Raw genomic sequence first — 23,323 nt, forward strand, 5'->3', positions numbered from 1 at the left:
GAGAAAAAATATGTTGTAAAGGTTAGTAGACAATACAGACCCTTTTTCTTTTTGTAATTTCTTACGTTTTAACTGAGAGTTTGATTGATACACCTAATATAGAAACTCTATTCAAACTCCCTTGTGTGTTTTGTGGATGGTATACCATTAGCTGCCATTACAGATTAGCTTTTGCTACTAGACTCTCTTTGTGTGCATGCATATCAGAATTTATATAATCCAATGTGGTCTCTGTCTTTTCAAAAAGTTATGCATAATAATCAATGCAGTTACCTGTACAGCAGTATAAAACTTAAACCAATATGTCTATCACATTTTTAAAGAAAATCATCTGTGGGTTGTTTTTTTTCTGCTCCTGTCTTGGTATAAGTGTCATGACCATGCTTAATGCAGCAAGTTGGAATTGAAAATAAGTCGAAGTTCTGCAATTTTTTGTTGTTGTTTTTAATCATACAGAGGTGCAGATGCAAAAATTAACAATTTTTCTCGCCTGGAACCCACACTTCACCTCCTTGGTGTGCAGTTTAATGAGAATATGGCCCAAGACATCATGACAAGACAGCATGGGGCTGCAACAAAGCTTTTATATGAATTGTATATTGCTTTAGAAAAAAAGAGGAAGGCAAAGCTCACTGGGGTAGCTGTGGGAGCAATGAGACCTGCAGCAACTGCAAAGCTTACGTCTGCTGAAAGTGGAAATCAAGAGGTAACTAACTGTGTCGGTTTTGTATAAATACAAAAAAGATAGCATATTTACATGTATCTTTCTAGCATGTTATGTGCTTTCCCTCTTTACTTTGTAAATCTCCTATTCAAAACCAAGTACTTATAAGAAAAAGAAACAGTTCTTTGCTATGTCTTATACAGTGGGTTTGCACAGCTTACCAGGAACTCAATACGGTATTGATCTTCTCTGTTCTGTTTCTTTGTTTTGGTTCATTCTGTGTTACCTGCTCTGTTTAGAAGCTTTCTCCAGACTTAAAATATTATAGCAACAAAAGCTAGTTGTTGTTCAGCAGCTGCCTTTTTACTCATTTGCTGAGTACAGATTGCAGACTGCATTGCAGTCTAGGTATCAACTCAGACTAATTTCACCTCCAGGAAACCTATTTATAACTATGTTCAGCTCTGTGCCACAGTGGTTTGATTCATTCTGTTGCATGTCTCTCCATATATTTGTACTGCACTCCATTGTGCAGCAACCATATGCTGAGAAATACAAAAAGAGAAAAATAAAGGGGAGAAGAAAACATCTAAGAGGAAGTCAGTGTTGATGTGGTAGGTTCTGTTAAAGATTTCCTTCTTGTTTTCAGTAGTAATGTTCAGTATATCCAGACCATTATTTGTTATCAGGATGAGGAGTTTTTAAGAAGCTATATATCATGAATTAAATTCAGCTGGGAGAAATTTCACTTTTTTTTTCCTTTTTTTTCCTGCCACTATTTCTGAAAAATAGCCTTCAAGCAGATGTTTACCAACAAGTGCAAAGATAGTACTGAAAAGTCAACATATCACTTCACCTGTAGAAGGATAGCTTTAAGGAACTGAACAACTGAGAGTAGGTCCTGTCTTTAGACAAGTTCAGAATGACATTTGAATCATGGTATAGGAAGGCTGAGAAATAGAGAGAGGAATAGAGGTTGGAAAGAGCCTCTGGAACTCAATTTATCCCCCTTGCTCCAAGCAAAGACAGAAATAGCAGATTCCTCAGCACCTTATTCAGTGTGGTTTTGAATATCTACAAAGCTGTTTCAGTAAAGAAATGCTTCCTTACCTCCCCTGGTGCAGCATGGGACAAATCCTGGGAGTGAGGTGCAACTATGGATGGCTGCGGGCTGTTCAGAAAGGAGTGGAGGGAAAGAGGCTGAGGGTTTGCTCTCTGTATCAAGAGGTGGATTGGATATGAATAGTTGTCTCTGAGGGATAGACAGGAGCGGGCTGAAAGCCTGTGAATCAGAGACCAAAGAAAAAAACTGAACCCTGTGGCTGGTGTCTACTACAGTCTTCCTGACTAAGGCAGGCCTGTTGGACAAAGTCCTGCTCCAGCTACATGTAGCATAGTGCTCACAGGCTCTTGTCCTGCTGAAGGTCTTCAACCTCCCCAACATCTGCTGGGAAAGTAGCACAGGGAGCTGTAGGCAGTCTAGGAAACTCCTGGAATGGAGGATAACTTCTTGAGTCAGGTAATAGACAGCCCTACCAGAGGGGATGTGATATTGGATCTGATGGTCACCAGTACAAAACATATAGCTGGGGACATCAAGACTGGAGGCAGCCTGGGCTACAGTGATGGTGTTTGGGTTGATGGTGTTTTAGTCCTGAGGTATGAGATAGGGGGTAAAGGTAGATCCCTGAACTTCAGGGAAGCAGACTTCCAGCTCTTTAGGGAGATAGATCACCTGAGAGGCTGCCCTCTGAGACAAGGGAGGAGAACAGAGGTGGCAGATCTTTAAGGAATTCTTCCATAGTGAGCAAGAGCTAGCAATCCCCAGGAACAAGAAATCAGGCAAGGAAGACAAGAGACTGGCATGGCTCAGTTAGGGAGCTTCTGGGAAAACAAACACACAGGCAGCTGAATTTGGGGCAGTGGGCTGAGTAAGAGTATAGAGATTAAGTATCATTGCAGGGATGGAGTGATGAAGACCAAGGCAAAGCTGGAACTGAACTTGGGAAGGGACACAAAAAATAACAAGAAGAGCTTCTACAGGTATGTCAAGCAGAAAGGAAGGCCAATAAACAATGCTGGAAAATGGGTAATAATAGAGGATAAGAAGGCAGAGATACTCAATTTTTTTTTTTTTTTTTTTTTTTTATTCTTCACTCCTCAGTCCACAACATCTTTATCAAGATTATTAGAGTGATAGAGCACCTCTGTTATGAAGAAAAGCTGAGACAATCAAGATTTTCAGCCTGGAAAAAAGAAGGCTTCAGGGCTACCTAATTGCAGCCTTCCATTACCTGACATAACTGCAGGGAGCCTACAAGAATGATGCAGAAAGACTTTTCATGGAGCAACAGGAAATGGGGGATTGCCTTCATACTGGAAGAAAGTAGGAGGTAGTAGTAGTAGTATAGTAGTATCTAGTAGACTAGATATTAGGAGAAAATCTTTACTGGGGGGTGGTGAGGCACTGGCACAGGCTGGCCAGAAAAGTTGTGGATGACCCATCCCTGGAAGTGTTAAAGGCCAGGCTGGATGGGACTTTAAATAACCTGGTCTCATTGAAGCTGTCCTTGCCCAGAGCAGGAGGTGATCTTTAAAGTCCCTTCCAATCCAAACCATTCTATGATTCTATTCCACATCCTCTCACTGGATACCAGGGACAAGAGTACAGCATCTGTCTCTGTGCTTCCCCTCCAGAAGAAGCTGTACAGAGCAATGAGGTGTCCTTTTCTGTCAACTAAAAACATTTGGCATCATTCAAGTTCAAATCTCTGAGTTCTTTTCTACCAAGTTGGTCCTGATTTTCAGTTTGAAAATGTTGGTATGTTTTTCTGTATACATTAGCACAGAAAAACACAGTTTGAAGCAATGGTCTCAAAATTGCCTTATCTTAGTATGTTTACTGCTGTTTCTGACTCTTCACTGCTGGATGTTTAACATTTGAAAACTGTAGTGCTACATCAGAATGAAACAAAATCCAAGATGCTAACAGATAAGAGAGCTCTGTGGACGTTGCAGAGCAGCTGAGGGCTCGGAACCTCCAAGAAGAGCAAAAAGTCCAAGATTCTGAAAAAGTGACTACTTATTTTTGTAGACTTCTGAAGAAGTATTTTCTGAAGGCTATGTGCTTAATGACTTAATTAAAACCAGTGTGAAGGCTTCCTGATTCTGTGCTCTTGTTTATAGAAGAACAAAGAAAAGAGGTGTGCATGGAAATAAAGCCAATGTACTCTTACGAGACCTTAAAACTGTTCCTATTTAAAAATCAGGTCATCTTAAGTTGAGAGTATGTCAAGCATGGAAAATATTTATAGATTTGCAGACAAAGTGCACATATAACAACTTGTATGCATTTGAGATGTCCTTGCAGAAGAGTTTTGTGTAATTCTTCTTTTGTGAAGAAAAGATGGAGCATTGTACAAAAGCAGGAAAATGACAGGAGAAGGGCATCTCTAGGGGGTTTGGCCTCAGAACATCTTGTACTTTTGTGTAGCTATTCTGATGATGTGAAAAAGGAAGAAGACATTACTTTAGACATGGGAGCACTCATGCAAAGCGGAGTTTAGAGGAAATGGCCAGGTATCAGGGTATTGAACCACACTGACAAAGTTGTTGATTAATTTGATATCTATTTTATGTGGCTAATGAAGGGAGAGAATCTTGCTGTGGTTATTTAGCTGTTCTATTGCCACTACATGAACAAGAATGGCAAAAAACTGCTCCTTCATGTATCTAGACAAGAAAATGCAAGCAAAAAAAATTTCAAAATGTTAACATTTTAAAAGAAAATTTTGGAATACCATTTGATGTATTACATTTTTTAACTATCTTTGACTTCTTTGTATAAAAACTATTTTTTCTTCTTTATTCCATCTTTACCTGCCTGCATGTCTGGTGCACTTTAAATGAGTGTAATTTATATGATTGTTACTTCTTGATCATCTGTGCTAGTGTTACCTAATCTGTTACCTAATGGTATTCTCAGTTTCGGTTCCAGGAAACTGGTATTCTCATTTTCTATGCTATATTCAGACCTGAAACAGGTACCTTACTAGACCTAGAATTCAATGAAAGCCCTTAAAGTCTATAAAGCACTGCTCATCTGCTCAAGTCTGGAGCCTGATAATCTCTTCTAGTTTCTTCCCGGAAGATAATTTTGGCTTAATTATATTTGCTTCATATCAGCATTACATAGGAAGGAGACAAAATGAGATAATGGCCAGGATTCAAACAGCAGTTATAGAAATTCAAAAACAACCATCAAGATCCACCATAAAATCTTTTGAAGCCAAAAGATTCTTAAAGAAGAAGAGGGAAGCAGAGGTAATTATCATCTATATTGTTTTGATGCTAATTACATTAACTCAAACTCCACAATTTCTGGGAACATTTATGGTTACAAATACTGTACTTGCACCATCCAAAAGCTGCTGACTGTCAAAATTACATAAATTCAACCTGTGAGAATTGGGCTGAATATTTACACAATTATGGCTTTGTAAGTTTTTTAAAATAAGAATTGTATTGATGTAAGAGAAATTTAATATTGAATAAATACCATAGATAGGTAGTAATTTGATTGCTGAGAGTAGCTATGAGTCTACTAGAAAGAATACATTAAACAAAAACATTAATGTTCCATTTTGATTTGTGCATGATAACATTTTGCACCATAATGTTTGAAATATTCTGTAACACACTATGAAACTGTCTGCTTATTAAATGCTACTAAAAGCTGAAATTGACAATAACCTTAAACCAAACCAAGAGAGATGCAGCAATTTAAAAAAATTCTGCATTGTCTAGTACCAAAAAATTAATGGATTGTAATTCACATTCATGGATCGTATTGTCATTAGAGGTGCAACTATTACTGCTTTTTACAACTGGGTAAAAAGGTGTCTTTAAATCTAGAGTTTAGTAACCTATAGTAAGACAATTACTTGAATAACTATTAGGGATACATTCAAGCTACTAAATCAAAAGCTGATCACATTCCAGAGTATTTTGTTTCAAATCCCCATATGGTAAGATTTACATCCTCTGCTAGAGCCCTATGCAAAATCAGAATTATTCTGCAGAAAGAATGGCTGCAAAATTCTAGGATTTTCTGGCTGGTGGAGGTACTTGTAGCTAGAAAAGGGGAAGAGGGGAAGGAAGTGAAAGAAGAAAGATTGAAATCATCTTGCCTTTATTCTTGGTGTAGCTGATGCTTAAAATATTTTCAGTGTAAGCATTTATGTTGTACTAACATGACATAAAAGTAATTCCCTAGTACTTGCTCTATTGAACCTTCTTTGTGTTGCTTTGTGAAGAGAAAGAAAACCTAAAATTCTGTGTTACTTCTTCAGAACGTATACAAGGAGATAGAAAAGTTTGAGAAATCTATGACAGGAAATGCCTCTGAAGTACACAGCCACAGGTAACATTTGGATGTTAAATTGTTAAGAATAAGCAGGATCCTACCCCAGGTGGCTGCTATGTAGACAGCTACATAGAGAAAGAATAATGTTTCATTTAGTTTAAACTGTGATTATTCTTTTGATGAATGCCACACTAGCACTGATTTCAGGTCCAACACAGTTGCAGTGTTTTTAAGTTACTTTTAGTTGTGCTGGGGACAGCTCAAGCTTCCTTCACTACTTTTTGCCATGTGTGCAGCAAGGAAAGGCTCAAAATGCATCTTTTCTCTGTTCATTTTAGTCATTGGATCTGTAAGGTCAGTTAGCCTTGCTGCAAGATAGGAATGGTTGTGAATGTGCATACATACTAACACATTTCGAAAAGAAAAGAAGTAACTTTTATCCTGAAACTTATCTGTATTTTGATTTATTTGTGAATAATTGCAAGTAATTTTCATTCTGTTGCCCTTGGTGATATGTATGCCCTACTGAGACGATGTGACACTCATGCATACTGCTGTGGATATTTCTGTGTGTAAACCTGTGATTAATAGCTGCAAAACTACTGAGAGTTTATATATTGAGTTACTTCTCAATATAGCATGGCTATATTGAGAAGTAACCGAACTTTCTTTGGCATTCTATGAGCCATCCTAATTTCCTTTTTCTGTGGAATTTGGCTTTGTATTGACAAAGAAACTAATGATTAGTTGGCCCATGTCAGTGCTGAAAACTTCCTCTGGACCTAGTGGACATTGTCAAGAAGTAGCCACAGACCCCACAGATTGAAGTTCTACATTGGATAGACTTGAACATAACCATACAGGCATTTGTGTGAAAAGACCCTTAAGAATGGTAATTCCAATCTTTCTTTTTTTCAATCAGTGATATGCAAGAACTATTGCAAACACAGAAGTTTCAAGAAACAAGTCTAGAAACTATACCAGAGATGAGAACTGAGCTGCTAAATATTTATTCAGATGATGAATATATAAAGAAAATTCAAACACGTGTACAGGAAGATACATTCACTAGAGAGCAACGAGCAAAGAGACGAAGAAAAATGCTAGTGGATCAGTTAGCAGAACATGAGGCTCAAGAGGTGGGAAATTGTATGCTGAAGTACATAGTCCATGTGCATTTAATTAGTAATCTAAAATGTGCTTACAAATATGAAATGAGTACTTCTGGAAGGCTGAATAAAATTTGAAAGGGATAGAGGGATTTATACACACTCATGTCTGAACATCTCTGAAGGTTGGCTGTTCTTTATCACCACCCTTATAACATAAATCATACTTATAACTTAAAAGAAAAAAATTAAGGCAACTGAACAAAGATTATTAAAAATCCATTACAGACCTGCCTTCTATTCCCTGTGTGCTTTCCCCAGAATTTGAACAGCTTATGCTATCAAAATGTATACTGGTTCTAAAGAAGATTCTTATTTAAAAACAACAAAACATGGCGTTCCTTGTTTGAAAACCTGTATTTATAAATGTGTCATATGAAGGTTTTGATCTGGACTGATGAATTCTGAAATGGCTGTACTGGGTGATACAAAGAATCAAAATTTTATCTGCAGGTCAGAGATTTGGCATTTGATGTGTTATGAAATACAAAATATGTCTCTGGAGAATGTCTGTGTTGTGTCTGAAAATGAATGTTGCAGACCATTACATTTGAATCCTGTACTATAAAGCACAAGGCTTTTAAGGTTCTTCTTCATACATTCCTCCTTTACAAAGCAGCTTTTAGATTAGTAATTTCACAGATTATCTCATTTATTTATTATCTCATTTATCTCATTAATGATTCTATCAAAACACAGTCTTGTATCTTACTGGGTTTTTTTGATTTCTCATTATTTTAGTATTTCCCTGTGAGTCCTTATATGTGTTGAACAGATATAGCTGAGCCTATCTGTACTGCTAATACTAATAATACTAGTAATAATAATATCTCATAATAGTAGCATTTCAGATGTATAGTATCTCTGAAAATATGTGCTAATGCACATATATATATATTTTTAAGCCTTGACACCCAATGTCTGGAGATTTTTTGGAAATGTTAAAAAAAGTTGGTTGGGGTAAACATCTAGAAGTTAGATGCTGCTCAATGTCTATCTCAGACCTATATTCTTGAAAAACACCAGTAGTGACTTCTAAGTCCATCTCTGCATATATCCTGTCTCCGAGTTCCTATTCAAAGAGATTTATATCATGTCCTTGTTGATACACATAGGCCATAAGGAAGTTTTGCAACCCACTTGCCTGAAATCACTGCAGTGCCAAAACTTGCTCTTTAAGCACTCTCAGCTCTTGCAGCCCCAGCAGTGTGGACCATTGGTTCTGGAAGCCATGGCTACCGGTCTCCAGAGCACTTGGTGGACATAGTAGCTCAGACTGGCTCTAGAGAGGCTCCAAATAAAGTGAAAACTAGCAGTAGTGTTACTAGCTTTCCAAGAAGAAAAATCAGCTTCACTATATGAGCAATTGAAATCACAGACTGCAGGGACTAGAAGGAAAGACAAGTTAGCATTTGACTGAAACAGTAATTTGACCATATCAGAGAATATATTTAGTGGTAATTTGGTTCTAAATTAACAGAGGAAAAACTGTTTTGTTGGAACTTCATGAGATTTCAGACATTAGATGTTACTTAAGAGAAGTGGGGAGCAAACAGAGGTGTTTTTTTTTTTAAATGAATGGATATACAAAATAGTTCAAGATTGCTTTTCCCATCTGTTAAATATTGAACCCAAACAGGTTTATTGACTGAAATTGCAGCTTATATGCACTCAGGTCTGAGTTTTACCTCCACTGTGTAAATTTTGAACATGGCATGAGATCATTTAGAGTGGAAGGAATTTCTTCCTTTCAGAGTGCTGTAATGTGTTTCATATCCATATTTATAAAAGTTTATTAAAATAATCTTGTTCAATTTTTTTTTTTTTGTACACTGCAAGGTGGAGTTTTGGAGAGAAAATGCTTTACAATTACACGACAGTACTCTAGGTGGAGCACAGCATGATGCCAGTCAGATTTTCATAGGCAGGTGTTGAAAGTGTTTGACAGTTGTCTTCATCCCAACTGAACCTTTATCTCAACCATTTCAACAAATTATTGGTGATTTGCACTTGTTATTTTTAATGCTCTGATGTTCAGATATGTCTCTGATTTTAAAAGTTATCAGACATAATTTACTATCAGCAGTAAATTGAGAACGTGAAAATGGGAAGAGAAAGAAATTGTTACTAGCTTATTACTTGTCAATCAAATAGATTTGTGTGTGCTAAGCTCAACGTTTTGGTCATAAAATGGTCATTTATGACTGCACAACAGCACTAAAATGTCTCACTTGTAGTAAATCAAACACAGAAATAGAAAAATAGAAGGACATGGTATAGTAACTATGTATGAACCACACGAAACATAAACACGTTAATGTTTGGCCACTGGATGCCACTGTTGTCTTAAGTAGGTAAACTGAAAAAGTATCTATTATACTTTCTTAATAGTAATTTTTCAAAGTGTTATTAAGTTGTCCTGTTTGTGGTATTTATGATTTCTTCAAGCACTTCACAGTTCTCTGTGAAGATGTTGATACAAAATGTTAGGTCAAAAACTTTTTCTACAATTTTTATTTTGCATCCTTGTACGTTCAGAAGTTTCAAAACTTGCCAGCCTTTGGCTTGAGTACTTTCTGCATTCCTTTTTGTGTGAAAGATAGCAACTAATACTGCACTCCTCCATCCAATGAGGATCCTTTTTGAAACTATGAGTTTGGAGTTTGGTGTTCTGAATCTTTATTTATCTGTTATGTAGTTTTGAGTTAATTGCCTTTTCTGTTTTTCTTGTTCCTCAAGAATTTCCTACTGCCTCTCTTTAGGCCTAGTGAGTATGCCAAAGTATTTGACCCCTTCAAATATTGAAGTTCTCTACTGAAAATCTGTTTTGGCTGCTGTGAAGTGTTCTAAAGGAGAATCTTCCAATTTCCTTTATGAAGAAGAAATTCACCTAGAGAAAGTGTTTTAATTTCTCACTGGACCAACTGTTTGCACCATTCAGTTGATGGTTTGAGTATGATGAATGACCACTCTGTTAGGGTGGCTCCTTCAATTCCCTGCAAATAAGGATTTTAACATCATTTTTCCACTGGTGAAGGTTTATTACTGCTGTAATAGTCTGTGGTTGAGGGCAAGCAGCAACTAATGAAAAAAAATAAAGGATATTTACTTGCAATAGGAAGTAAATTATGTAACCTCTGCTCTTCTTTGAAATCTTAATTGAATTACTAAGTATCATGAAACAATGGATAGAATCGAGGCAGAAAAGGGCACTGTACCTCCTGTTAATGCCTTGAGCTCATGAAGGTAAGAGAAGAATGATAGATTAACTCTTCAATAGGCAGCACTATTGGAAAATTGTATCACCTGATCTATATTAATTCACATGGAGTGAAGTTGTTCTGTCTGCATTGTTTTCCATTTCAGTTAGATGTATGATGGTAATTCCCTCCTTAGACAAACAATTTACAAATCGTATGCTACAGATAAAGAAGAGACACATTTAAAATTAGATCTTCATTTAGTGAAAAGCTTTGTAGAGAGAGATAATATAGCATCCAGGTGATCTATGATTAAGGCCTGAGATGAGTGCACATTTGTCACTGGGACTGTCTTGAGACTCAGTGCTAGGAAAGCAGAGGTCAGAGTCCATATTTTGGCTAAAATAAGGAAAATGTTAAGATATTTATATATTAGCTTAATATTTCAAGTCACCAGAATTTAATTAGAACATACTTAATTCCCAGCAATTGTGAAGGGAAAGGAACTTTAAAAATATGGAAAGAGATTTGCTTGTTTGTTTGTTTGTTCAGCTTCTCCCCAACATCAACATTAAATATCTAAATTATTTAGAAAGTTATTCTCTTATTATTGCAACTGCAACAGTCATGCTTTGCATTAGAATTCTATTAAAGGTACCCTGGCTCCATTGTACAGGACAGATCTAGACCTTTTCATAGATTTTTTTAAAAATAAATAATGTCATATGCAATCAAGTTGGATTTTTCATGTATTGGTAAAGTTACATAAGGTATTTTGCCCTCTGTCTCACAGACAGCTGATGAAAAAATAAACCAGATTGAAAGAAAATAGAAGTGATACTTTATTTTGGTGGATTTCAGTTGGTTTGGTTTTTTGGGTTTTTTTGGTTGTTTGGTTTTTTTAAAATTACTACTAACTGGCTTTACTTGTGCCTCTGTTTTTAGGAGAATTAATTTAAGATCTTCAAATCAGATCCCAGTTTAAGTCCTTGAATTTGAATACATTTCATAGCAGTTTTGATGCATCAGAAGCAAACGTTCAGCAAATCAGAAATTTCCTCTAGAATTCCGCTGTAGCATTGGTATTTGGCAGTGATGCTTATAAGGCAAGCTGATGTTTTTGTTCAGGACTTAAAAGGAGTTTTGGACTGTGATAGTAAGGCAAAACTTCAGGTTAGATTAAGCATTAATTTAGATACCAAGAAAAGTCTGGAGAAGTGTAGCAGTAAGAAGATTTTATTGTGTTTCAAGAACACTTTGAAAAATAACAACTCACAGCCTTCAAAGTGTCTGTGTATACAGACCACATCTCAAGCAGTGGTTCAGACTGATTTTCCTTTATACCATAATAGTGTATTATGTTCACGTCCCAGTGAGGACACTGGAACTATTACCCAGAAGTCTTGTATTTTGTTCAGTTTTGAATTCTTTCTCATAGTCCATGTCTGCTGAATAGGGACGAATGGAGAATATAATTAGCCAATTCCCCCAAAAGAAGAAAAAAATTCAAATCTGTAGAAAATAGATTGCTCAAGGATGCTGAAGATTATGGCTGAGAATGGGGACTGGTGAATAACAGGGTTAAATTAATGATTTGAGGAAAGGGCATATGTTTAAATAAGAAGCTGTTATTTGAAATATGCTGCAGTTTCCTTGCACATGGGAAATAACCACATTAAAATGGAGTTAGTCTGACCAGATGTATTTTTACTGGATATCTCAGTTAATACATATTTTGAATTTTTACATAGGTTGTGCAAATTGTACTAATAAAGAGATATGAATGTTGTTCTGAATTTATCTCCCATGTAAGCAGGTGAATGCTGTCATATGATGGCATTCCTATTTCTCATATTAGACACTGATCAGTTTTCCAGGAAATAATTATATAACTGTGTTTGGTACTATTATTTTTTTATCTTTTAGAAGGCTTACCGGGAGGAGCAGCTCATTTACAGACTAATGAAACAATCTCAGCATGAGCGAAGGATTGCTACTCAACTCATGCATGTTCGGCATGAAAAAGAGGTGCTAAGGCAAAACAGAATTTTCAGGGAAAAGCAATATGAAGAAAGACGACAGAAGGAGTTCCAGGAAGCTCTTGATAGAGAAGCGGTAAAAGATTGATCTCTGATTTGCTGCAGGAGTGCTAGAGTACCTTCCTGTTACAGAATGAAATTTGTGTTGTCAACTGTTAGACTTCAGGACTTTTCTAGGGACATGATGATTTAGTGATAAATATATTATTTTGTCTTTGTTCAAAGTCACAGCTATAGGCAATAAGGATGTAGCTGTAACTGTGGAACTGAGTGCATTTTGTACTGTGTTAAAAGTTTGGGAGAATTTTGCAGGGAAAGAACAGCTAATCACCTGATCCAGTGAAACGTAGGCCTGCCCACAGCAGCAGGTTTGAACTAGATGGCCTCTATAGGTCACTTCCAACCTAAACCATTCTATTGTTCCCTGATCCTGTAACAGGTGATAAAACTGAGTAACTGAAAGTCTGATTTTTCTTCCATACTGATTTTAACCTTGTGGGAAGACATGTCTGTGTGCTGAGTTTTAAAAGGCACAGTCTCACAGAGGCAACAGGACAATAACCTAAGGTCCTGTTTCAGGAATCATGTTCTTAATTTCATTTAGATATGATTTGTTAAAGTCTGTTTTTGAAAAATGCTGGAGTAGTTTCACTCATGAGTGCTAATTTCTGCTTTGAAGCTTTAAGTTGATTAAAAGGACTTAAAATTCTCTGGAAAACTGCCAAGTGCTTTGCTCATAGTAGGCCAGAATATAATATTAGAAGTTTTTTCTCCTGTAAAAAATGATCAGCAACTCCAAATCCTCCAGCACGGCTGGAATCCTGTGTAATCAGCAGCTATAGCTATTGATTACATCACCTCTTTAAGTATGCTTTCAGCTACCACCACAGGAAGTGGTGGTGGAGCACACCACTACAGGAACTACTGATGATTTTCTACCATGACCAGAAATATTTCGAAGATTGAACAACACCAATAATATGACATTATTTGAAGATCAGAATCTAGTAAGATAAATTACTTATTCTAAACAGGTTGTTACACTGAAAGCTGCAATTTCACTGCCCTCAAGGACTGAATATGTCTTAATCTGTTTGTCATAAAAGAAGTAATGGGTTTCTCCTTTTTTTATTCTATTTTGGAAAGCAAACAAATGGGAATTTATAGAGTGAATAAAAATGCTTAGATTTGTTTATGTGTTAGTCTGCCTGCTGGCTATGCAACTGGTGAGAATCTATCTGGTTTTGTTTCTTAAGTTAATTTTCATTTTTGAGACTGTGTATCTCTGCACTTTCATTTTCACTGCAGTCTCAAATTTTTTCCTTAAAAACAATTCTAGGCTCTTGCAAAACAAGAAACTATTGATAACGAAGAACAAATAGCCAGAGAAAGAGCATACCATGAGAAAATTGCTGCTGAAAGAGCTCAGGCACGCTATAAAAAGCATTATTCTATATGTTGGGAAATTATATGCCAAATCATTGATATATCAACAAAAGTAGGAGAATATCGTCAGCTGACAAACAAGTGAGTATGTAGCTTCCAGGCAAAAATAACAGCTCTTAGGTAGCTGTTAGGCTGCATTAATCAGACTGGTTTAAGCATTATAGCAAATTATGTAGTTTCTCAGATATTTTATGTGGCAGCTGCAATTAGTTTGTATGTGAGAATGGTAACATTGTTTTTGTGTGAGGATTGACTGGTGTGTAATACAGAGTGAACTAATGCTACAGCCTTAACATAGTTTCTTGAAAACTCAACTGACTTGAATTCTTAGGACACCAAAATCCACTAGTGCCACAGTTTGTGGAACTGCTGATTTCCTTTCTTATTAACAAATTCCTTAATTAAAAGTTAAAACTGAATGGTACTCATCTCATCCTAGTTTGCTTCACTAGGTGAGCACTTCCTCAGAATAACACAAATAGGATGAATTTCCCAAGTTACATAAACTGCCTGGAGCGTCCAAAGTACATCAACTGAGCTCAGATTCTTCTGAGTCCTCCATGCTGTGATTCCCTCTTGTGCCATGCCCTAATTGCACAGGGTTTCTGAGAAGGTCCTGCAAAGGCAGTAATCTCCAAGTGCCTGTGCCACAGAAGTGTTTCAAATATCATGGAGTGGGGCGTTGTTGCTGTGGTTCTTTCATTAATATTCAGTCATTTGATTGTGGGTTTAGACTTACAGCACTAGAAGGTATGCCAAAATCTTACTGCTTTTTAGTGTAATTATATGTTAAAATAATAAAAGTGTAACCATATGAACTACACATTATTGTATTTCATGGAAATTATATAAATTTAGACTTATTCAGTATATAATGAAATAGTCAGACTGGGCACATAGTTTAGTGAAATTACTAACTAAAGAAAAAGTTTAATTCATATAATTCTGAATTAATTTTGACTTTGAGGAAAAAATAATTGCATAGATATTTTTGGCAAGAGGAGGCTTTACACCACAAAAGGAAAGAATATTTTGGGGCAGGGAAAAGTAATGATAGCAAAACTGCTACTGCACAGCTCTGCTAGCCAAATATTGTGTGATGACACATTTGTGAAAACACTGCAGCCTACAAGCTGTCATAAAAGCAAACAAACACTTATAAAAAGCTGTAATAATTACAAGATGCATTACAAACTGTAACTAGTATAGCATATGCTTGTTTCATGATTGGAGTTCTTGTAAATTTGGATACGCTATTGTCAAATATCCAACCCTCTAACTTTTGGTTTAAAACTCTTTTTTTTGATTTTTCCTTCTTTCATTTTTCATTTTTATGCAGCCGTGTTCCACTAAAACTGGTGCTGGATTGGAAAGAACTTTTTTTTAATGGAAAACCAATATATGAACAAGCCTCAATTCAACCTTTACCAGATGAACCTAGCCCAGAACAACTTGTAGAGCTGAATAAAATGAGTCTGTTAGATGAAAAAGATTATGGTGAATACAAGGTACACCAAACTGATGAGGCGTAATGGAAGATAATACACCTTGCTTTTTCATAATCATAAACTTCATGTTGTGATCCTGCATTTTGTTCTATTATTGGTTTCTATTGTCAAATTTAGACAAGCATTTTCTTTTCACTGCCTGATGTTTTATATGAAAACTGTATTTGATGTTAGTAGCAGTTATAATTCCTTTCTTATATATAATCTTTATTATATTTCTTGAGTTGTAGGATCAGCATGTTAATTGCAATGCAGTGATTTTTCAGCTAATTGGAATTGAAATGTATAATTACTATTACCGGATTGGAAAATACAACAGAAAGTAACCAGTAAAAGCAGTAAAATGAAATACTAGACATGTTGCAAAACTTGAACTCTTAATTTCATCAATTTTGAATGAAAACTCTCTAACAAGATTTATTGGTTCGAGTGAACGATTTGCTTTGATGCAGTAACCTTTCTTGAAAATTATTAAAAATGGCTGGCATTTTTCTTAATCTTCTATTAGAATAGAAGTAAATATTTTTCAGGGTATATTAACTTCATCAACTTTTCAATATGTCAATGTTATTTCAAAATAGAAATATTAAGGGTTGATGATTCCCTGTTAAAATATATTATACAATTTTTTCAAAATCATATTCATGATTATATTCATTAAATCTCACTACATATTTAGACTTTTCAAATAGCCTGGTGAGTAGAATGTGACAAAATCATGGCAAATACCCAGTCTTTTTCTTGTTAGGGATTTATAACTACAATACATGTTTGATTTTTGTCCACATCCTGAGCCACTTGGTACATTTTTGTTTTGCAGTGAGTATAGATGTTTATTATGAGTTTCTGTGATGAATGCCTGAAAGCTCAATTTACTGTAGCTTCATTTTTAACATATGCCTTTCTGATTTATCTCTTTATAAGGTCCTAATTAACAGCATACCAACTCATGTAGGAATTTTGTGATTATTTTCTTTGGTGAAAAAAGGGCTATATATGAAGTCAGCATGGAGGACATAAAAAACAGGCAGGAAACAGAAAGCACTAATGAAAAATTAAGGTTTTCAGTCATATTTTTATTTACATTATGAAGTCTCAGTAATCTTCTCTAAGTGTAGCATCACTGAATGTCACAAAAATGTATTGACTCATTGAAGGCCTCTTTTTTCCTGCCAGAGTATTTCAAATTATTTCATAATTAATTTATTCCCAGATGTTGTTACTCTTATGCCTTTCTGAATCATTATTCATCAAAAACTGACATCATATGACATGTGAAATTGTTGGCACCAGTTCATACTTATGTCTTCTAAAAACCTAAGGGAACAGCTAATTCTTTCAAAGTCTTGCTTCTAGATAAAAATTTATTGGTAGGTCATTCTGACAACTTTTGTAGAGGTTTTCCTAATGTTTGTGAAAAAAGCCCAGGACAGTTTGGCATCTCTCAAGAATACCTTGCATACATTAGGCAGACCAGCTAAAAGTGTCAGATGTATTTGATAAAATACAAGAAAATACAGTGCCATCAGTCCATTCCACATTACATATTATATTTTATTGTAAGAATATTTTTTGAAACGACCATGTTATAAGTTGTGGCTAATCACTTAATAAATTAATACAATAACTAAAAGCCAAGCATAGCTTTAGGTACTTCTCAAATAATTGTTGGATTCATTCAAAAGTATTGACCAGGAATTACATAACTCCCACCTGGATGCCTGAAAACTTGTTTCTGAAAGGTAAGCTATTTTACCTCATGACAGGTACAGTCTAGCAATCTTCTGGTTAAAAGGGTAAGATAACTGAAAAGTGGGGGAACCCATTCCACTTGAATTAATTTTTTCTAGAGGTCTAATAGAATTTAAAGAACTGATCCATCTCTGCCTATAGGTTTAAAAAAAAAGTTATTCAGATAGTGCAAATATTTGGGTTTTTTAAAGGATATCTTTTCAATTACACATGAAGAAGTGTGTTTTCTGAGAGATGATAGAGAGGGGATATGGTGCAACCCAAAAACATTTACTTTATTTGTTTATATTGATTAAAAATAAGTGACTTCTAATTTTAATTTAAATTTATTTTAGACTGATAATTAAATTGTTTTTTTCTGTCTGGTAGACATGTTCAAAGTCAGCATTGATCATGGTCTACTAGTAGAATGTATGCTATGACAATACATGGTTCAGATAGTAAATTCAGGAAAATGTTGTATATTCTACCCAGAATATGAGTTCTAAACCTTATATTTGAGTAGAACTTTAGCATTGTTCACTTCTGTTGATGGTGAAGAAATACTTAATTTATAGAATTACACAATTGTTTGGATTAAATGTTTGTGGAGTTCATTTGCTTAAAGCAAGGCCAGCTTCTGAGTCAGGTAAGGTTGCTTAGCATTGTTTGGTCAACTTTCAGTTATTCCAAGTATAGAGATTTCACAGACTCTCTGCGCAATCTTTTCCCATACTTTACTAGTTTCATTGTGAACCAGTTTTTTCTTCCTTTTTTTTTTTCTGCTTGGAATGTTCCTGGCTGAAACCTTTGACTTTGCCTTCAAAGCTTTGTTGTGCACCCAAAATGAAGTGACAACTGGAATCTAGTTGGAAATATTATTAATCTACATATTTCCAAAGAGCTGTTTAATATCCTCCAACCAAATAAATATCAATACAGGACTGGTATTATTCTGCATAGTAAAATATCTTTTAGCTTCTCACAGCATAAGTTCCAGGACAGCCAGACTTTCCTAGTGCTATAAGTGAAACTGGTAGAGTAAAAGTACAGTTCTGTGTTCCGTTCTTTGGACTACATTCTTTCATTCTTCCAGTGTGACTGAGTAAAATGATCTTTACCAGTAAAACCTAGTAAATCATACAAATAATAAATTTATATTTATCTCAGAGTAGATGAACTGGAAGTTTCTTAGTATTTCCTTCCCTCAATGATGTTAGAATTTGTTTGAGTTGTTGGCTTTGGTTTGATTTTTTTTCTCTCTATTGAATGTGTGTTAGGCAAATACATATATTTGAAATCTTTATTCATGAAATTTTTAGAGGTTTAAAAATGATACTGGGCAATAATATTGCCCAATTTTAGAATACAGAATATTAGGATAGTAGATTTCTAATACAAAAATCTGCTACTGATTAATTCTATAGTATTGGTGAAATTATTTTTCGTGTTTATGGAATTTAAAAAGTGATACAGGATTCTGTATTAAATTTGCACAGCAAAGTTCTGGTAGCGTGGGGCTGCAGGGGTGGCTTCTCTGAGAATCTTCTGGAAATTTCCCCCATGTTCAACTGAGCCAATGCCAGCGCTGACTCCAAGATGGAGCCATCACTGGCCCAGGCTGAGCCAATCAGGGATAGCAGTGGCGCCTCTGTGATAGAATATTTAAGAAGAAAATAAAGTTTTTTGTGCAGATGTCAGAGAAGAGAGGAGTGAAAAGGTTTGAGAGGAACAACTCCATAGACACTGCGGTCCGTGGTGAATTACAAGGAGGAAGTGCTCCGTTGTTGAGATTCTACTGCACCCCATGGAAGCTCATGGTGATGCAGAGATCCACCTGCAGCCCTGGAGGAGCCCACACCAGAGCAGGTGGATGTGCCTGAAGGAGGCTGTGAGCCCATGGAAACCTGTGCTGGAGCAGGTTCCTGGCAGGACCTGTGACCCCATGGGGGACCTGTGTTGGAGCAGCATGTTCATGGAAGGCTGTACACCATGGAATGGACCAAGCTGGAGCTTGGTTTGTGAACAGCAGCCTATGAAAAGGACTCAGGCTGGATATATTGGTGGAGGACTGGGTCCTGTGGGAAGGACAGCATGCTGGAGCAGATGAAAGTTCCATTCTGAGGAGAAAGCAGCAGCAGAAGCAACATGATGAATTGAACATAACCCCCATTCCCTGTTCTCCTGCTCTGCTGGGCAGGAGGAGCTACAAAATTTAGAATAAAGTTTAGCCGGGGAAGGAGGGAGGGCTGGGGGAATGGTGTTTGTAGGATTTGTTTTAGTGCTCACTATCCTCCTCCAATTTTGATTAATAGTAAATTCCACCAGTTTCCCCAGGTCAAGTCTGTTTTGCCCGTAATGGTAATTGGTGAGTGATCTCTTCCTGTCCTTAAATCATTAACCTTTTCTTGTATTTTCTCTATGGCATCCATCCAGAGGCAGAATCACAGAATATATGAAAATGTTTATATAAGTACTTGACTCTCAACTAGTTATCAATAAATATTTAATGATTGTGGCATAATTACAGATTTTAATAAGGTTTTATTCAAAAAACTGTTATTATTGGGTACTATTCAAATTTCATTATTTTATGTATTTTTTTATGTGAATAAGTACATATATTTAGAAAGGTGGAAGGCAAGATTTTAGCAATATTGAGATTTGCTAATTTTTCATTTATACAGAGTATGACAGGGGAATGGAGCCCAACTGAAGAGAACAGTGAAAACAAACCTCCTCTTAATAATAACATATTGGGTCATGTGCTTCGTAGACTGATGGAAATGTTCTATCCTCCAAAACCCAAATCTTCACGTGAATTTCCTTCATTTCCCGTCAAGGGATGTATTTTGGGAAAAATGTTTAGTGGAAAAACTACCTGTGCAAAGTTTGTTGAAAAAGGTAGAGGTTGTTTGTTTGTTTGGCTAAAATTCTTTAAAATGTTTGTGTTAAACTACCACTCTTAAATTAAAATTGTTTGGGCAAATCCTTGCATTAGTAATTCTTGAACCTCAGATGCATCTGTATTTTGCTGGGGTTGATTGCGTGTCATTCTTTGTTATATTCCAAAATAAACTTAGAAACACTGGACCTTGAAAGTAATATTAATGTTGTAATGTCAATACTTCTTCATTGAGAATTGGAAAATGAGTTTGGTAAACTTCTTTGGAGATACTGGTTTTAGAAGAGACTAGCAAGATAGCTATGCAATTGTTGATAAATACTATGAAATAGTTACAGAGAAGAAAGAGTGAAAACAATTTACATTAGAAGCCCAAATTAAATAATTAATTTAACTGCTTGTAATAGTTTCTCTGTATGTATACTCAACTCACATTGTAGCTATCTAATGTTTTTGTGTATTAGTTTGCAATATTCAGGTACTATCTGTTGGTACTCTGGTTCAGGAGGCCATTGAAGCTTTTCTTAATAATGAAATGAAAAGTGAATCCAGCATAATTTCACAGGAAGCAGAGAGTTCTGGAGAGCAAAATGAGGTAAGTATATTCCCTAGTTTTGGTCTTGGCTCTAACAGGTAGAAGGGGATTAAATGTGTAAGGAAAAAAGCATGTTTGAATTTTTTTACTCAATTTCAAACTTAATTCTAAATTTTGACAGGTAAGACTGGAAGAATCAGCTTGAATTTACAGGCTTGTTTTTTCTGTGAGATGTAATTTTCATTCTAAGCCATTTCCTGTCATATTTGGTACAAGGCCCAGGAGAACTTACCAAATTCACCACCAAATCTTCTAGAGGAGCTCCAAACAGAGCCCACAACAGAAGTTCCCACAGGTAAGTATTTCTTCTTGCACAGATTTTTCTGTGTGTCTCAGAGCCTTGGGACACCTCAGTCATTTGCATGTCCCCGCAGACGTTTTCCCCAGCCCTCCTTTTGTGGAGAGATCTGCAAAAGCCCTTTTTGTTACCCTTCTGGCTAGACACAAGTCAAGGCCTTTTCCCCATGAGGAAAGTCAAATACTGAAACAAATTTCCTGGAGAGGTGGTGCAGTCTCCATCTTTGTATGTTTTCCAGATCACATGGGGTAAACAACTGAGAAATCTGGTCTGACCTTATAACTGATGCCACTTTGAGCAGAAGCTTGTATTTGGACTAGGTGACATCGAGAAGTTGCTTCCAACCTGAATTTCTCAATGCTTCTACGATTCTAACAATTTTATGTACTTTCTGTATTGATTTGTTCAAAGAACAATAACAAGCCATGTACTTTTATTCTTTATCTGTAATGATGAATTTGATAGTAATAGATCATCAAACTTTATTTTAGAACCTATTTTAGACAATTGTCTTGTTGAAAAGGATCCGTCCCAGCATGAAATCCAGGAAGAATTTGAATTAGATAAGAGTCAGGATGGCCTATCCAAGGTTAGTAGTCCAATTTTAATTTCTACTTTATAAAAAGATATTAATTAAAATGGTGAAGTCAATTAAATGGTGATACCTTTTTCATAATTTGGAACAATTGTCCATCATTCAACAATTGTGCTGTTGAAAAGGATCCATCTCAGGATGAAATCCAGGAGGAATTTGAATCGGATAAGAGTCAGGATGGCCTATCTAAGGTTAGTAGTTCAATTTTAGTTTCTGCTTTATAAAAAGACATTCGTTAAAGTGGTGAAATTCATTAAATGCTTACCCCTTTTTCATAATTTGGAACAATTGTCCATCATTCAACAATTGTGCTGTTGAAAAGGATCCATCTCAGGATGAAATCCAGGAGGAATTTGAATCGGATAAGAGTCAGGATGGCCTATCTAAGGTTAGTAGTTCAATTTTAGTTTCTGCTTTATAAAAAGACATTCGTTAAAGTGGTGAAATTCATTAAATGCTTACACCTTTTTCATAATTTGGAACAATTGTCCATCATTCAACAATTGTGCTGTTGAAAAGGATCCATCCCAGGATGAAATCCAGGAGGAATTTGAATCGGATAAGAGTCAGGATGGCCTATTTAAGGTTAGTAATTCAATTTTAATTTCTGCTTTATAAAAAGACATTAAAATGGTGAAGTCAATTAAATGGTGACACCGTTTTCATAATTTGGAACAATTGTCCATCATTCAACAATTGTGCTGTTGAAAAGGATCCATCTCAGGATGAAATCCAGGAGGAATTTGAATCGGATAAGAGTCAGGATGGCCTATTTAAGGTTAGTAATTCAATTTTAATTTCTACTTTATAAAAAGACATTAAAATGGTGAAGTCAATTAAATGGTGACACCGTTTTCATAATTTGGAATTACTGACATAAGTTCAAGTATTTTCTGGTTTTTCTGAAATATGAAAAGGGCTTATTGTGAAAATCTGTTCTGTATGTTGTTTAGAATTGTACATCTAGTTAAAATTCTATATTTTCTTGTGAAATCTTACAAGATCATAATTTACATAAGATGTGATATTTTCTATGACATTACTGAGTTAGCAAAATGTATTTCTTCTTGCTGCTGCCAAGCAGATACTTCATCCCATGACAAGGTTTCTTTTCTTTATGTAAAAAATGCTTAATTCTACAGTGATTTCTTTGGCCTACTGCTCATTCAAAATTACTTCCAGAGCTATGATATAAAAGAATCCCTGTAAAACTAATGAATTGATGTGCTGCTGTATGAAATAATCAGTGGTAATGGAAATCAGAATAAGCTGAGAACCAGAACACTTAATTTTAATTTTTTTGGCCTTTATATCCTTGGTTTTTCTATCATTTTTTTTCAGCATTTTTTTGAGTGTAATCATGGAAATCTGCTGGAGATTTCAATTAAAGTAGGCATTTTTTACAATTAAAACTATTGTCCTTAATAGACCCCCCCCAACTATTGAACATTGATAAATAATAGCCACCATCCCCAATATAAATAAATAAATAGTAGGTGATATAAAATATGGAGTCATACACTTTTCAAAGACTCTTGTCAATGACTGTTATGGGCATTCTGAGCATACCTTGCACTCTTCCACAGCTGTCTGTACGTGCCCAGCTTGGTGCTGCATCACAGAAATGGCTGAAGAACGGCAAAAGTGTTCCTGATGAATTACTAATTGACATCCTCTTGGAAGCCATTACGTATGAAATGTTATAGATACTTGGTTTTATCTACTCTTGTTTGACAGAAAATTGTCTCAACTATCCTGAAGCACAGTTAGCACTTAAGTTCCTACATGAATATCATTTAAGTTGTAAT

General features: G+C 35.6%; 1 protein-coding gene across 1 annotated transcript in view; it reads left to right on the plus strand.

The window, feature by feature from the left end:
• Positions 1–489: 489 nt before the first annotated feature.
• The window catches only part of SPEF2 (sperm flagellar 2), a 69,173-nt gene continuing 46,339 nt past the window's right edge, over positions 490–23,323 (plus strand). Inside the window, exons 1-15 of the mRNA XM_039710015.1 lie at positions 490–706; positions 4,850–4,987; positions 6,016–6,086; positions 6,952–7,168; positions 12,325–12,513; positions 13,777–13,964; positions 15,223–15,391; positions 19,810–20,026; positions 20,492–20,622; positions 20,839–20,917; positions 21,412–21,509; positions 21,641–21,706; positions 21,838–21,903; positions 22,035–22,100; positions 23,102–23,205. Of these exons, the coding sequence (XP_039565949.1) occupies positions 536–706; positions 4,850–4,987; positions 6,016–6,086; positions 6,952–7,168; positions 12,325–12,513; positions 13,777–13,964; positions 15,223–15,391; positions 19,810–20,026; positions 20,492–20,622; positions 20,839–20,917; positions 21,412–21,509; positions 21,641–21,706; positions 21,838–21,903; positions 22,035–22,100; positions 23,102–23,205 (1,970 nt within the window). The 5' untranslated portion in view covers positions 490–535. The remainder of the gene's footprint in view (positions 707–4,849; positions 4,988–6,015; positions 6,087–6,951; positions 7,169–12,324; positions 12,514–13,776; positions 13,965–15,222; positions 15,392–19,809; positions 20,027–20,491; positions 20,623–20,838; positions 20,918–21,411; positions 21,510–21,640; positions 21,707–21,837; positions 21,904–22,034; positions 22,101–23,101; positions 23,206–23,323) is intronic.

This window comes from Passer montanus, unplaced genomic scaffold (assembly GCF_014805655.1).
Source record: "Passer montanus isolate IOZ18808 unplaced genomic scaffold, ASM1480565v1 scaffold22, whole genome shotgun sequence".
In the NCBI taxonomy this organism is placed as follows: domain Eukaryota; kingdom Metazoa; phylum Chordata; class Aves; order Passeriformes; family Passeridae; genus Passer; species Passer montanus.